The 15000-nt window shown below is 34.0% G+C and overlaps 2 protein-coding genes across 3 annotated transcripts in view; both read left to right on the top strand.

The window, feature by feature from the left end:
- The window catches only part of LOC137658966 (uncharacterized), a 14423-nt gene extending 7285 nt beyond the window's left edge, over positions 1–7138 (top strand). Inside the window, exons 2-3 of the mRNA XM_068394076.1 lie at positions 2210–2264; positions 6354–7138. Coding sequence (XP_068250177.1) covers positions 2210–2264; positions 6354–7138 — 840 coding nt within the window. The remainder of the gene's footprint in view (positions 1–2209; positions 2265–6353) is intronic.
- LOC137658575 (uncharacterized) overlaps positions 1–15000 on the top strand; it is a 157931-nt gene that overhangs the window by 6274 nt on the left and 136657 nt on the right. The gene's annotated exons all lie outside the window — the stretch shown is intronic.

The following is a 15000-nucleotide window of genomic DNA, read 5'->3' as shown; positions in this document are numbered from 1 at the left end:
GGAAACTAGGTTTGAAATTATTTTCCAATGGAAATAAAATTTAGAATTTGCGATGTGCCTTCACTGAATTCAAGCAAATTTAATGCTTTTCGATCTTAAATTCATCAACTCATATATATTGTTTACACTAGATGTCTTGAATTGAAACAAAATATAGAAAGAAATCCTTTTTTTTATGGAAGATTAATAGAATCCTGAGAGCAACAAAAACCCAACAAACCAACCTGGTTTATGCATACATGTAAAGAATACATTAAAGAAATTCTCATCTTCTAAATATATAGACTTAAGATTGTTTGAGCATGCTCTTCGCACTCCCCATGAGAGACTAGTTCACCTAACTTTCAACTGGGCTCCACAAGGCACTTGAAGAGTTGGAAGACCCAGGCCTACATGGCTGACGACTATGAAGCGTGAAGTTGGAGATGATGAATGGAAAAGTATTGAATTAAAAGCTCATGATAGAGACGACTGGCGAAATCTAATCGAGGCCCTTTGCGTCTGTAGGCGTAGGAGGAGATGATGATGATGATATAATAAAGTACCCCTTGATATAGGGGACATCCCCAAATTTATGCATTCATGTAAAGCATACAATAAAAATCAACTATTCATCTCCTAAATATCATAATATATTAGTCTCGAGCATTCAATATACGGCAGATATTGAACTTTGACCTAAAATCAAATTTCATCATAATAAAGTTCCCTGACATAGAGACATCATCAAATAATGCAATATTAGGCTTAAGCTTACAATATTGACATTGAACTTTGGCCTAGTCAAATTTAATCATAATAAAGTATCCCCTGACATAGAGACATTACCAAATGAAGCAATATCAGGCACAAGCTTACAAATAAATACAAAGCTAAAATGTCTCAGAGTGACATAGCCTCTGTATAATGATCTTCCACTGTCTTGGGGTAGAGGTCTCTTACTTGGGGGTACATTCGAGCACACTATTCTATCTTATTCCTCTTGTTTTGTTTAAGTTGTTATAGTTTATATACAAGATATTTATTTTGATGTTATTGTTCTAAAAATATTTTATTTCTTCTTGTTTCCTTTCCTCACTGGGCTATTTTCCCTGTTGAAGCCCCCAACCTTATAGCATCCTGCTTTTCCAGCTAGGGTTGTAGCTAAGCAAATAATAATAATAATAATAATAATAATAATATTAATAATAATAATGAACTTTGACCTAAATTCAAATTTCATCATAATAATGTATCCCCTAACAGAGACATCACCAAATGAAGTAAAATTGAAAAAAAAAAAAAGGGGGGGGGGGGGGATTTATGAAGCCTCTCTATCAACTGACGATGTTGCAATACCAAATTACCTAAAAAAAATAGATTGTTGCATTGAGGTTGCGTTAGCAAGGGACTTGTTTTCATGTTCAATAGCCCGTGGCATGGCATTTTAATTAAAAGTAGATCCATTTGGAATTGTATTTTTTTTCAGTGACAGCAGTTTTTTTTCTTTCTTTTTTTTTTGGCTTTGGGATCAATTGGGTGAGCCTTTAGCCAGGAGTGTGCTTGCTCTCTTTGATTTCAAAATATCCGGTGAATTAATTAATTTTTCAATTCGAATTGGTAAAACCTACTCAATAGTTAACTAACAGCTTAATACTCTCTCTCTCTCTCTCTCTCTCTCTCTCTCTCTCTCTCTCTCTCTCTCTCTCTCTCTCTCTCTCTCAAGATGATATCTTCCGATGGTTTTCTTCATTCACTTCTCGATACACTTCAACAGTTATTGAAATATAATCATATATTTCTTTTCTCGTTATCTTAACTTTTAAAAACATTTTAATTTCAGATCTCTTTTATTCTTATATGGATACTTTTCTTATCACCAGTTTTTACATCAAAACAAAAATATTATTCTAAATCATTTGACGAACTATTTCTGATGAAGATTTTATTTTTCAATAGGAATACATACACGCGCACGCTCACTAATAATACAAAAAAAAAAAAAAAAAAAAAAAAAAAAAAAAAAAAAAAAAAAAAAAAACGTTTAAGCTTCCCATTGTATGTTTCACATTGTTGGAATATTTGTGCCATTCTTACCCTCAACTGTTTGTGTATAAGCTCGTTATCTTGTTGAATAAAGTGACTTGCATTGACCTCCCCTTTCTGTTAGTACATACCAGCTACCTTGCGACATATGCTTGTGTAAATAAAGCGTTCCGCATTTCTTTAGGATCCCCATACAGGTACTAACCACACTATAATTACCTCCACCAACGAAGTTGGAAGTAGGTTATGTTTTCATCCCTTTTTGTCTGATTGTCCGTTTGTTTATTTGTGAAAAACTTCCTGACCACAATTTTACTCTTAGAGTAATGAAACTTCCAAAAATTAATGGTTATGTTGATATTTGGAAGTGATTTAATTTTGAAAGTCCTAGGTCAAGGTCAAGGTTGAGCAAAAGGTCGATTGAATTAACCTTTCCCTTAAGCCTATGTTCGCACAAGGTTGTCACACAGACTTCAAATACGCCTCCGGTCTAAATTGACTCTAGGATAGGCAAGCTGGTTTCGAAAAATAAACTGCCCTGGTGGAGGTCTGCACCCTCAGAGTGCTTTTCTAATTTGATTAATGTCACTGAACACACGACGAGCGATGTGGACTAACAATGAGAAAACAAGACAGTTAAATAAAGTTTCCTATAAATAAATTAGGGAAAACACACACTCAGATGTTGAAAACTTCAAGAGGACCAAGAGATATTTAAATATTTACTCTCACCTCATTTAATACAGTAATTAGTACGCGTTTGCTGCAAGCATGAAATCAGCAATTAGGAGTAGAATATTGCTTGCGTAATTGAAAATTAACGTTCTGTTTACCAGAGGCATATTGAAGCATATGCCGCGTGCGTTTGTTAACAGAATGCAATTGCTCATTAGGATAATCCGTCGGGATATATAAAGGTACTATTATATCATTGGATTTCAGATAGCAATATTACCTGATAATATATGTATATATTCATATATGTGGTAAGTTTGTCATAAATCATTTATACGGTATAAGTATCCATATACGGTATAAGTATCCAAAAATACACACATAAATACATCTAATTTTATATATACACATACATACATACATACATATATATATATATATATATATATATATATATATATATATATATATATATATATATATATCTATATATACAAATACCTACATACATACATACATACATACATACATATGTGTATATGTATATATACAGTATATATATATATATATATATATATATTATATATATATATATATATTGTATGTATATATATATATATATTTATATATACATATATACATATATATATGTATATATATGATTATATATATATATATATATATATATATATATATATATATATATATATTTATATATACATATATACATATATATATATATATATATATATATATATATATATATATATATATATATATATATGTATATATGTATATATATGATTATATATATATATATACACTTGTCTTAATATATATATATATATATATATATATATATATATATATATATATATTATATATATATATTTACACACTTGTCTTATATCATCCACTATGGTAAGCAATGTGTGTGTGCGTGTGTGTGTATGTTTGTATGTGTGTATATCTCTGAATTTAGAAACCTGTATTAAAAATAAAAATTGTAGCATCAGCTTCAGTTTTCAATACCAATATTTAGGCTTCAGGGTTGAATTTGAATATGTAACTCATGTAACTAATATATCGAAAATTAAGGTCCTTCCTTACTCACACAGCCAATTCCAGTGTTTTCTCATCTAGGCCAATTCTACCAACTCGTATCTTCGAAACAATGAGCCTGATTTAAAAGTCAATCCAAACGTGAATCACTTGTTCGAAACCAGCCAGATGAGAATATCATTTGAATCAAACGTTCGATATCACCAATGCTTTAAATACTATGATTATTCAGAAATTCAATCTTCTTTCCCACCGTTATCCCTACATTAAGGGGTCGGTTGCCTAATGTTCCTTCTCCAATAGCTTCTATCAAAGGTATCCTCTTCCACCAAACTTCTCTAAATATCATCCTTCACCCTATCTCGCCATCTAATTGCTCTACTATACACTTCTTTTCCACCATTATCCTTGCACTAAGGGGTCGGCTACCTGATGCACCCTCTCCAATGGCTTCTATGAGAGGCATCGTCTTCCACCAAACCTCTTCTCTCCATATCATCCTTCATCTTATCTCACCATCTAATTCGCTACATACCTCTCGATCTTTTCCCCGGAACAGGTTCCTCCCAAGCCTTCATCACACCCTTCCCACCATCCATCCTTAACACGTGCCCACAACACCCCAGTAATCTGTAATCTTTACTACGCCTGCCCTTCATCTTATCTAATCATTTTACAGACTTTCAAGCAGTGGAATTGAATATCACACATCGATTTGAACGTAATAAAACCAAAACTCATACTCAGATATGTGAGCTAAACTTGACACGTGAACGTTCCCTCCTCAGATGCTCCTTATCTCCCTGACGTTCGAGCCCGGACGCCCCTTCCTTTCATTTGACTTGTTATCTTCCCTCTTCGGGTCCAAAGTTATGGGAATCAAGTTTCCCGATTATCAAGAGACTATCTCCGTCTGCTAAATTATTTCCGTCGTTCTGACGTGAAGAGAACGCTTATGCCGGTAATGAGTTGCTACTTCTTGTTATCTTTTATCTTTAGGTTGTTCTATTATCGGTAGGGAAAATTGGGTTATTTAATAAAGGGAATGATAATGAGAGGTTTAAAAAAAACTTCCCTGAGAGAGAGAGAGAGAGAGAGAGAGAGAGAGAGAGAGAGAGAGAGAGAGAGAGAGAGAGAGAGAGAGTGAGGTGACTTTCTATTTTATAGAGGTAATTGTGTATTCAAAATGTACTAATTATTTCACTTCAATCACATATCCACCTTATGAATTCAGTATAAATTTCAATTGTAGGGACTACTACTACTACTACTACTACTACTACTACTACTACTACTACTACTACTACTACTATTATTATCAACAGAATTTATAAACGAATGAATATTTACTAACATTACCACATTCAAAAATAGATCTTATATAACATTACACAATATTAGCAAAGGCATCATTTAATAAAAGAAAAATATATGTATATATATATATATATATATATATATATATATATATATATATGTGTGTGTATATATATATACATACATATATATATACAGTATATATATATATATATATATATATATATATATATATATATATATATATATATATATATATATATATATATATAGTCATGAGGTCCTTTGACTGGCCAGACAGTACTACATTGGATTCTTCTCTCTGGTTACGGTTCATTTTCCCTTTACCTACACATACATCGAATATTCTGGAATATTCTTTACAGATGCTCATCTATGCTCATACACCTGACAACACTGAGATTACCAAACAATTCTTCTTCACCCAAGAGGTTAACTACTGCACTGGAAGTCCAGTGGCTACTTCCCTCTAGGTAAGGGTAGAAGAGACTTCTGCAATGGTAAGCAGCTCTTCTAGGAGAAAGACACTCCAAAATCAAACCATTGTAGTCTAGTCTTGGGCAGTGCCGTAGCCTCTGTACCATATCTTCCACTATCTTGGGTTAGAGTTCTCTTGCTTGTGGGTACAGTCGGGCACACTATTCTATCTAATCTCACTTCCTCTTGTTTTGTTAAAGTTTTTATATTTATAGAGGAAATATTTATCTTAATGTTGTTACTGTTCTTAAAATATTTTATTTTTCCTTGTTTCTTTTCCTCACTGGGCTATTTTCCCTGTTGGGACCCCTGGGCATATAGCATCCTGCTTTTCCAACTAGGGTTGTAGCTTAGCAAATAATAATATATATATATATATATATATATATATATATATATATATATATATATATATGTGTGTGTGTGTGTGTGTGTGTGTGCGTGTGTGTGTAAATTTAAATATTTTTGTGTAAGTGAGGTGTCCCTGTTTATCAGCAGTGACGCAAGTGTTGCCTAAAAAAACTATAAGTTTTAGAGAGAGAGAGAGAGAGAGAGAGAGAGAGAGAGAGAGAGAGAGAGAGAGAGAGAGAGAGAGAGAGAGAGAGAGAGGGAGAATCTTTTTATAACTACAAAATACCCCCATTCAAAAAGAAAATCATTTGCATGTCTTTTACTTTACTCAAAATACTATATAAGGGAGACACATTACCTCCATATCTCCTCATATTTCTCAAATGAATTTTCAATAATGGTGATGACATTCTCCCTTCCACCAGATCCCCCTCAAGGAATCGTACCCCCTACCACCAGATCCGCCACAAGAAATCCTACCCCCTCCCACAAGGTCCCCCAAAGGAATCCTACCCCCATCCCACCAGGTCCCCTCAAGGAATCTTACCCCCTCCCACCAGGTTCCCCTCAAGGAATCCTACCCCCTCCCGCCAGATCTCCCTCAAGGAATCCTACCTCCTCCCACCAGATCCCCCTCAAGAAATCCTACCCCCTCCCACAAGGTCTCCCACAAGGTCCCCCACAAGAAATCCTACCTCCTCCCACCAGGTCCCCCAAAGGAATCCTACCCCCATCCCACCAGGTCCCCTCAAGGAATCCTACCCCCTCCCACCAGGTTCCCCTCAAGGAATCCTACCCCCTCCCACAAGGTCCCCCTCAAGGAATCCTACCCCTTCCCACAGGGTCACCAAAGGAATCCAACCCCATCCAGGTTCCCGCAAGGAATCCAATCCCCTCCCATATGGTCCCCCAAGGAATCCTACCCCATCCAACCAAGTCCCCAAGGAATCCTACCCTATCACATCAGTTCCCCCTTAAAGAACCTTATCCCCTCCCACCAGGCTTTCCCCCAAAAGAATCATACTCCATCCCACCAGGTCCCCCACAAGAATCCTACTCCCTACCATCAGGTCCCCACAAGGAATCCTACCCCATCCTACCAGGTCCCCACAAGAAATCCTCCCACCCCCGCCCCCGGCCCCAAAGGAATTTTGGCTTTTATTACCAGGACCTCTCTCTAAATGACCCCAGACGCCAGCTTCTGGAATGACTTATTTACATAATATTTGGTTGGGCAACAGCAATATTTTCTGCGCGTCTTGCGAGGATAAGGTGTTTGGGATTTTCATTTCCTCCACCCCCTGCAAATCTCTGTATTAAATGTAAGCTTCTTTTGCAATAAGGGTTTTGAAAAGTTGCTTTTTTTCATATTTTTTTTATTTGCTTGTTACTCAAGGTGTGATGAAAATCTCAATATAAAAAAATGCGTTAGTTTTGTGATGTCTTTTTTTTTTTCTTAAGTTAGTTACTGTAGATGCGTAAATGCGTTAATTTTCAGGTTTAATAATTAACGCATAATATTTAGGTATTAAAATATATACGAAGACACACTGTGATTATCTATTTGCGCAATCGTACTTAACAAATACATAAATAAAAAAAAAAAGGAAAATAAATTATACATGATATTGGGGTGTCATGAATATACGAGTACCCATTATGATAATTTATTTGCATAATCGTACTAACAAATACACAAACTAGAAAAGCACTCTGAGAGTGCAGAACTCCGCCACGGAAGATTATTTCTAGAAACCAGCTTGCTTTTCCCAGAATCAATTTAGACCGTAGGCGTATTTTTCAGACGACCTTTTGCTCGACCTTTAACATAGGACTTAAAAAAATTGAATCACTTCCACGTTTAAAAATACAAATTAATCTCTGAAAGTTTCACTACTCTAATGAGTAAAATTGTGGGCAGGAAGTTGTTCACAAACAGAAAAACAGACACACGAACAAACGGACAAACAGGGGCGAAAACATAATCTCCTCCCAACTTCGTTGGCGGAGATAATAAATGAAAGAAAACATAAATTCATTGCCAGAGTTAATCCTCTTAATTTTCTACTCATAACAAGACAACCCAAGAAATTAATGGTCCACAGAAACATTTCTCTCATTTTGTTTTAAATGATAATTATTTCTCAGATCGTTCATTTACTTCCTCATTTCCTTTACTGACTGGGCTATTTTTCTCCGTTGGAGCCCTTGGTATTATAGCATCTTGCTTTTCCAACTAGGGTGGTAGCTTAGCTAATAATAATAATAATAATAATAATAATAATAATAATAATAATAATAATAATAATAATAATATAATTCTTTACCTTTGTGTGACACCGCCTTCATATCACTCCAGCGATTCTTTTTTCTGCTAGAGAAAAATGGTCGAAAGTTAATGAAAGAGGATGAGAGATATTTTCCAGGAGTGAAGAAAGGAGGATAAACGTCAATGAAAGTTAATGTAAATGAATGTTCTGTGAACGTAATAGTTCCACGAACCTTACAATCAGTATGAAAACTAATAGCATAATTTTAAAGAAATATATTTATCTTTGGACCGTTCCAAAAATGCTGTAAATAAGTCCTCCTGGGGCTTCAGGAATAAATACATTTACCAGTGGGTCGTTCAGAAATGCTGCAAGGAAGATCAATTAGCCCTTGGGCTTCAAGAATAAATATATTTACCAGTGGGTCGTTCAAAAATACTGCAAGGAAGATCAATTCCACCCTTGGGCTTCAAGAATAAGTAGGGAGGAGGGTGTTGGTCACAGGTGAAGAAAATTGTCGCAGTAGAGCAGGGAGAGGGGGGGGGGGGGCGGTTGTCGCAGGTGTTTTAGGCGGGGTTGCAGAGGGCACATGGATAATGATTTACGATTTTAAACAGGAAGGATAAGACTTCTGTGAAACTGGAAAGATTTCTAATACTTTCGAACAAGTAAATATACATATTGAATCTTTTGAGATATTGAGACTTTCCTGGAAATAAAAATTTCCATGCGATTGTCAAAGTAATGATCAAGGTCTTTTAAATATACTAATGTTTAAAGTACCTTGGTAATGGTGCCCTCTAGATTCACTATTATTATTAGAATAATTTTATCATTATTTTTACTAATTATTATTATTATTATTATCACTTGCTAAGCTGCAAACCTAGTTGGAAGAGCAGGATGTTATAAGCCCGAGGGCTCCAACAGGGAAAATAAACTATGTAGGCTATAAGAAGTGATGAATAACAATATAAAATATCTTAAGATCAGTAACAGCGTGTATATATATGTATGTATGTATGTATGTATGTATGTATGTGTATATATATATATATATATATATATATATATATATATATATATATATATATATATATATATATATATATATATAAATATATATATATATATATATACTGTATATATATACATATATATATATATATATATATATATATATATATACATATATATATATATATATATATATATATATGCATATATATATATATATATATATATATATAACAAGGAAGAGAGAATACTGTGCCTGAGTGTGCCCTCAAGCATGGGAACTCTAACCCAAGACAGTGGAAGACCATGTTACAGAGGCTATGGCACTACCCAACACTCGAGAACAATGGTTTGATTTTGTCGTCCTTCTAAAAGAGTTGCTGACCATAGCTAAAGAGTCTCTTCAACCATTTCCACGTGGAAAGTAGCTACTGAACAATTACAGTACAGTAGTTAACTCCTTGAGTGAAGAGGAATTGTTTGATGTGAATGAAATTAGATTATATGTACAAGCGCTGGGGCCTTGAGGCCATTCAGCACCAGGGCGTAAATGGGGTATAACCCAGAAGTTGCTTATAAGGTAAAAGTTAAAATTATTTGCATTTGAATAGACTTATTTTGGACATAAGGCTTAACGCTAGGGCTAGGAAGGCCATTACATAAGTCCTAGAGCTAGGGCCAGGGAGGTCATTACAGACCATTACATAAGTCCTAGAGCTAGGGCCAGGGAGGCCCTTGGACACATAGGTGCAAATGGAGGAAACTGAAGTTGTATAGAAAACGAGCTAAAAGGGACACAGTAAGATGGAAGAAAAAAAAAACAGAAAATGTGGTAGGGTTTAAAAGACTAAGAAATGGCTGTTGCTAAGAACCAATGTATAGTTGCAAAGACACTCAAGTAATACCCACAGTGCACCAAGAGAGGTGCACTCAAGACACTCCCCCTAATGAGATTTTTATCATCATTAATAATAATAATAATAATAATAATAATTTCAAAATAATAATAATAATAATAATAATAATAATAATAATAATAATAATGATAATAGCCAGAATTTTATAAAAAGAAAAAAAAAATACATAAACCTTCCTTTATCGAATTAGAATACTTTCCGTAGTCTACTTAACACTTTTCGTACCTTCAAAGTTTTTTTTTCACACTACTTTTACCTTTTCTAAAGATGTGAGAAATATATGCTGCGTACAGACTTGGTAATGAGGGGAATAAATTTGCTCCTCCGTGCTATGCTGGCAGGCAGAATAAAAAAAGGCAAACTCAGCTTTTAAAATCTATACAGATAAAGAAGCGTTGTTTTCCCTCAATTTTCTTTATCAATTACATTTCTTACGAACTATTATCTTCGTCTAACCAACAAATTCCCTCTTCTGAGGAATCCCAAAATGTACAAGAGTAAGGTCGAATATGTATCGCGGATACTTTAATGTACGGACGAATTTGTATCGCGGATATTTGAATGCACGAACAAATTTGTACTGCTGATACTAGAATACAAGAACGAATTTATTTTGCGGATGCCTGAATGTACAAACGAATTTGTATAGCGGATACCTGAATGTACAGACGTATTTGGATCGCGAATACCTGAATGTACAGACGAATTTGTATAACGGATACCTGAATGTATAGACGAATTTGTATAGTGGATACCTGAATGTATGAACGAATTTCTATTGCGGATACTTGAATGCACTGACGAATTTGTATCGCGGATATTTGAATGCACGGACATATTTGTATCACGGATACTTGAATGCACAGACAAATTTGTATCGCGGATAATTGAATATAAGGACGGATTTGTTTCGCAGATACCTGAATGTACAGACAAATTTGTATAGCGGATACCTGAATGTACAGACGAATTTGTACTGTGGATACCTGATTGTAAAGACGAATTTGCATCGCAGATACCTGAATGTACAGACGAATTTGTATAGCGGATACCTGAATGTACAGACGAATTTGTATAGAGGATACCTGAATGTACGGACGAGTTTCTATCGCGGATACTTGAATGCACAGACAAATTTGTATCACGGATACTTGAATATAAGGACAGATTTGTTTCACAGATACCTGAATGTACAGAAAAATTTTTATCGCGGATTACTGAATGTACTGACGAATTTGTATCGCAGATACCTGAATGTACGGACGAATTTCTATCGCGGATACCTGAATGTACGGACGGTATCGTGGATACCTGAATGTACAGACGAATTTCTATCGCAGATACTTGAATATATAGACGAATTTGTATCCCAGATACCTGAATGAACGGATGAATTTCTATCGCGGATACTTGAATATACAGACAAATTTGTGTAGCGGACACCTGAATGTACGGACGAATTTGTATTGCGGATACCTAAATGCACGGACGAATTTGTATCACGGATACCTGAATGTAAAAACGAATTTCTATCGCAGATACTTGAATATTGAATATACAAACGAATATATATCGCAGATACATGAATGTACAGACGAATTTGTATCGCATATACTTTACAGACGAATTTGTATCACTGATACCTGAATGCACAAATGAATTTGTATTGCGGGCAAATGAATGTACGGACAAATTTGTATCGCGGATACTTGAATGTATGATCTATATAGCAGATACTTCAATGCTTGACCTGTATTGCAGATACTTAAAAGTACGATCTGTATCGCAGATAGCTGAATGTACCCTGTATATCATGGACACTTGAACATACAATCTGTATTGCAGACACTTAAATGCATGGATGCATTTGCAAGGCGAATACTTTAATGTACAATCTGTATAGCGGACACTTGAATGTACGACATGTATTGTGGATACTTACACGTACGATCTGTACCTCAGACACTTAAATGTATGGATGAATTTGTGTCACAGATACTTGAATGTTCAGAAAAATTTCTACAGCTGATCCATAAAGATTAGATCTGTATCGCATATACTTGAAGCTAAGTATGAATTTGCATCACGGATACTTGAATGTAAGTATGAATATTTATTACTGATACTTGAATGTATGAAGGTACATATAAGTGTCGCAGACAATTGAATGTAATAATTAAAGGCACAATGGATAGATAGTAAGGAGGCCGAAGTACACGCCACCGGTTGAGATACTACCGCTGGAGAGTTATTGAGCCCTATGACTGGCCAGATAGCAGTGCATTGGATCCCTCTCTGGTTACGGATAATTTTTCCTTTGCCTACACATACACCGAATAGTCTGGCATGACTTTTTTTTTTTTTTTTTGACGTCCATTTCTTCGATTATTTTAGGAGGTCCTTATCATTGCATTACGGTCTTTTACAAACCACAGTTTGAACTTAACTAGTCGAACTGTAATATGTCAACCTATCCATCTCTATCAATATTCTCCCTTTTCATACCTTTGTAGTTTATATCTGCTCATGTCTTGCAATCTTATGAAGAAATAGTCCAACTACAAGGCTGTTATGATACAATTTCCTCTTCTTTCGTTGCCTCAAGATACCCTTTCTGTTTCTCCCTTATATTAGTCTGTGACACTCTCTCTCTCTCTCTCTCTCTCTCTCTCTCTCTCTCTCTCTCTCTCTCTCTCTCTCTCTCTAAAAGGGGTCATCAAAACCCATTCAACGGAGGATGTGAGACACTCAATAACCTTAAATGACTGCGATACAAAGGAAGTACCTTTTAATTAAATGCTGTAGAGGTACCTATGCTTGACAAATTGAGTTTCATTATAAAATATTTTAGCTGGGATGGAGAATTCAGTCGACAGTATCGGTGAAAGATAAACACATATCTACATACACACATTATTTATTTATATATGTTTATATATATATATATATATATATATATATATATATATATATATATATATATATATGTATGTATATATGTATATATATACATATATATATATATATATATATATATATATATATATATATATATATATATATATATACTTCATACCGATAAAAATATTTGCATCAATACACCAATCAGAAAATATAAAATAAAATGTAAATTACACAGCGTAAACTGCATAAAATGAAAATATTCAATCTAAAACTCCAACGAATAACCAGACGGCTTCACATTTTTTTTCCTTTTTTTTTACTTGAAGATGACAAACTTCTCGAAGAAATCTGAATTTCAATAACGAAGTCTTAGCTCCTGATGAGACTAAGAACCGATGGCGGGTATTAATCGCCTGATACGATTCATTAAATGTTGGAGGAGAAGCTGCAGTTTAAAATTCCTTTCTTCTTTTTCAAATATCTTAAAATTGTCGAAAATTCTAACGCTCCATCTTTGTGCATCTTTTACAGTATTATTCTCTTACTAGTGTACGCGACCCGTCACAAATGACGACTAATTATTTAAGAGACATACACACACACAGATTCAACCTTTCCCACCCCCCTCCCCCTTTCTTAACTAAAACTCGCCAGTTGTGGTTTCCCAGTGTTACCTTTTATGGTACCCCCTCTCACTAAGATATGACTACTCCCTCTTCACTCTACCTATGGGACGGGGAGAGACCAAGTAGTTATACGTCCGCCTTCCAATGCCACTCAGCGAAACCGGAAAGAAATATATATATATATATATATATATATGTATATATATATATATATATATATATATATTATATATACACATACATATATATAGATAGATAGATAGATAGATAGATAGATAGACATAACCACATGCTCTTTATTAAATAGGGGAGATTATTAATTCTTAATTTCAGCAGTACTATTCTTACAAGCTAGAGGGAACAGCATGGAAAATTTTATTATTCTGGTGCGGTTATGTTTAAAGCTGAGTTATACTAAGATATATCACAAAGAAAAGTTGCGACACTAGCACCCACAGAGACTTCAAAAGCACTCGGGTAATATTGTGGTCTTTCCGAAACCAAAGCTAATTCTTGACAATTTTGGATATAAAACTATCGTAAAATGAAAGCAAATCAAAAGCTTTAAAATGTATTTATCATTCCATTACTTGAAAACTTATTGATTTCTTAACAGGAAATTATACATCAAAACTATTTTTTTTTTTTTTCAACTGCAAATAAGACGTTAAAATTCATAACACACATACTTTCATTACAAAAATAAGAAAAGACTATATTTTCCCAACATTTAAAAAAAAAAAAATAGTTTCATATAAAGAACTGATCACGAACTCAATTACTGCAGCGAAAAGAAATGTCTCATGTCTATATAATTTTCACCAGGACCAGGTACGGTCACACCAAGGTCTTAGGACAATGTGTTGGACAATAAAATGTAGCGTACTCACAAAATGTCTGTGATTAAAGGCAATGTTCAATTCATTTTCAATTCCAAGCCTGGTGTGCGTGGCATAATACAATCAACAACAAAAACTGAATTTTCATAATTTTCTTTCATCTATATTTTAATAGAATTTTAAACCAAAGAAGAATATCAGAATATTTTTATATAGTTTTAGTCTAGTGCTAGTCTGATGTCTAAAAAAAAAAGACTGATGAATTTATTAATTCATTTTTGCTTATATATTGTTCAGATGATTAACCAATTACAGACCATAACTATCTATTTATTATTATTTTTTAAATTATTGTGAAACCAATACATACCAAAGGAGAAAAAATAATTAATAAGATAAACAATAAAACTCACGTACATAAACAGACATACAAAGCCGAAATATTCAAATGCCTGAAATTTATATGTAAACATACATTCTTTATATATATATATATATA

The sequence above is a fragment of the Palaemon carinicauda genome, chromosome 19 (assembly GCF_036898095.1).
Source record: "Palaemon carinicauda isolate YSFRI2023 chromosome 19, ASM3689809v2, whole genome shotgun sequence".
Lineage (NCBI taxonomy): Eukaryota > Metazoa > Arthropoda > Malacostraca > Decapoda > Palaemonidae > Palaemon > Palaemon carinicauda.
Note: the sequence above shows the minus strand (reverse complement) of the source record. Positions and strands in the feature narration are given on the sequence as shown.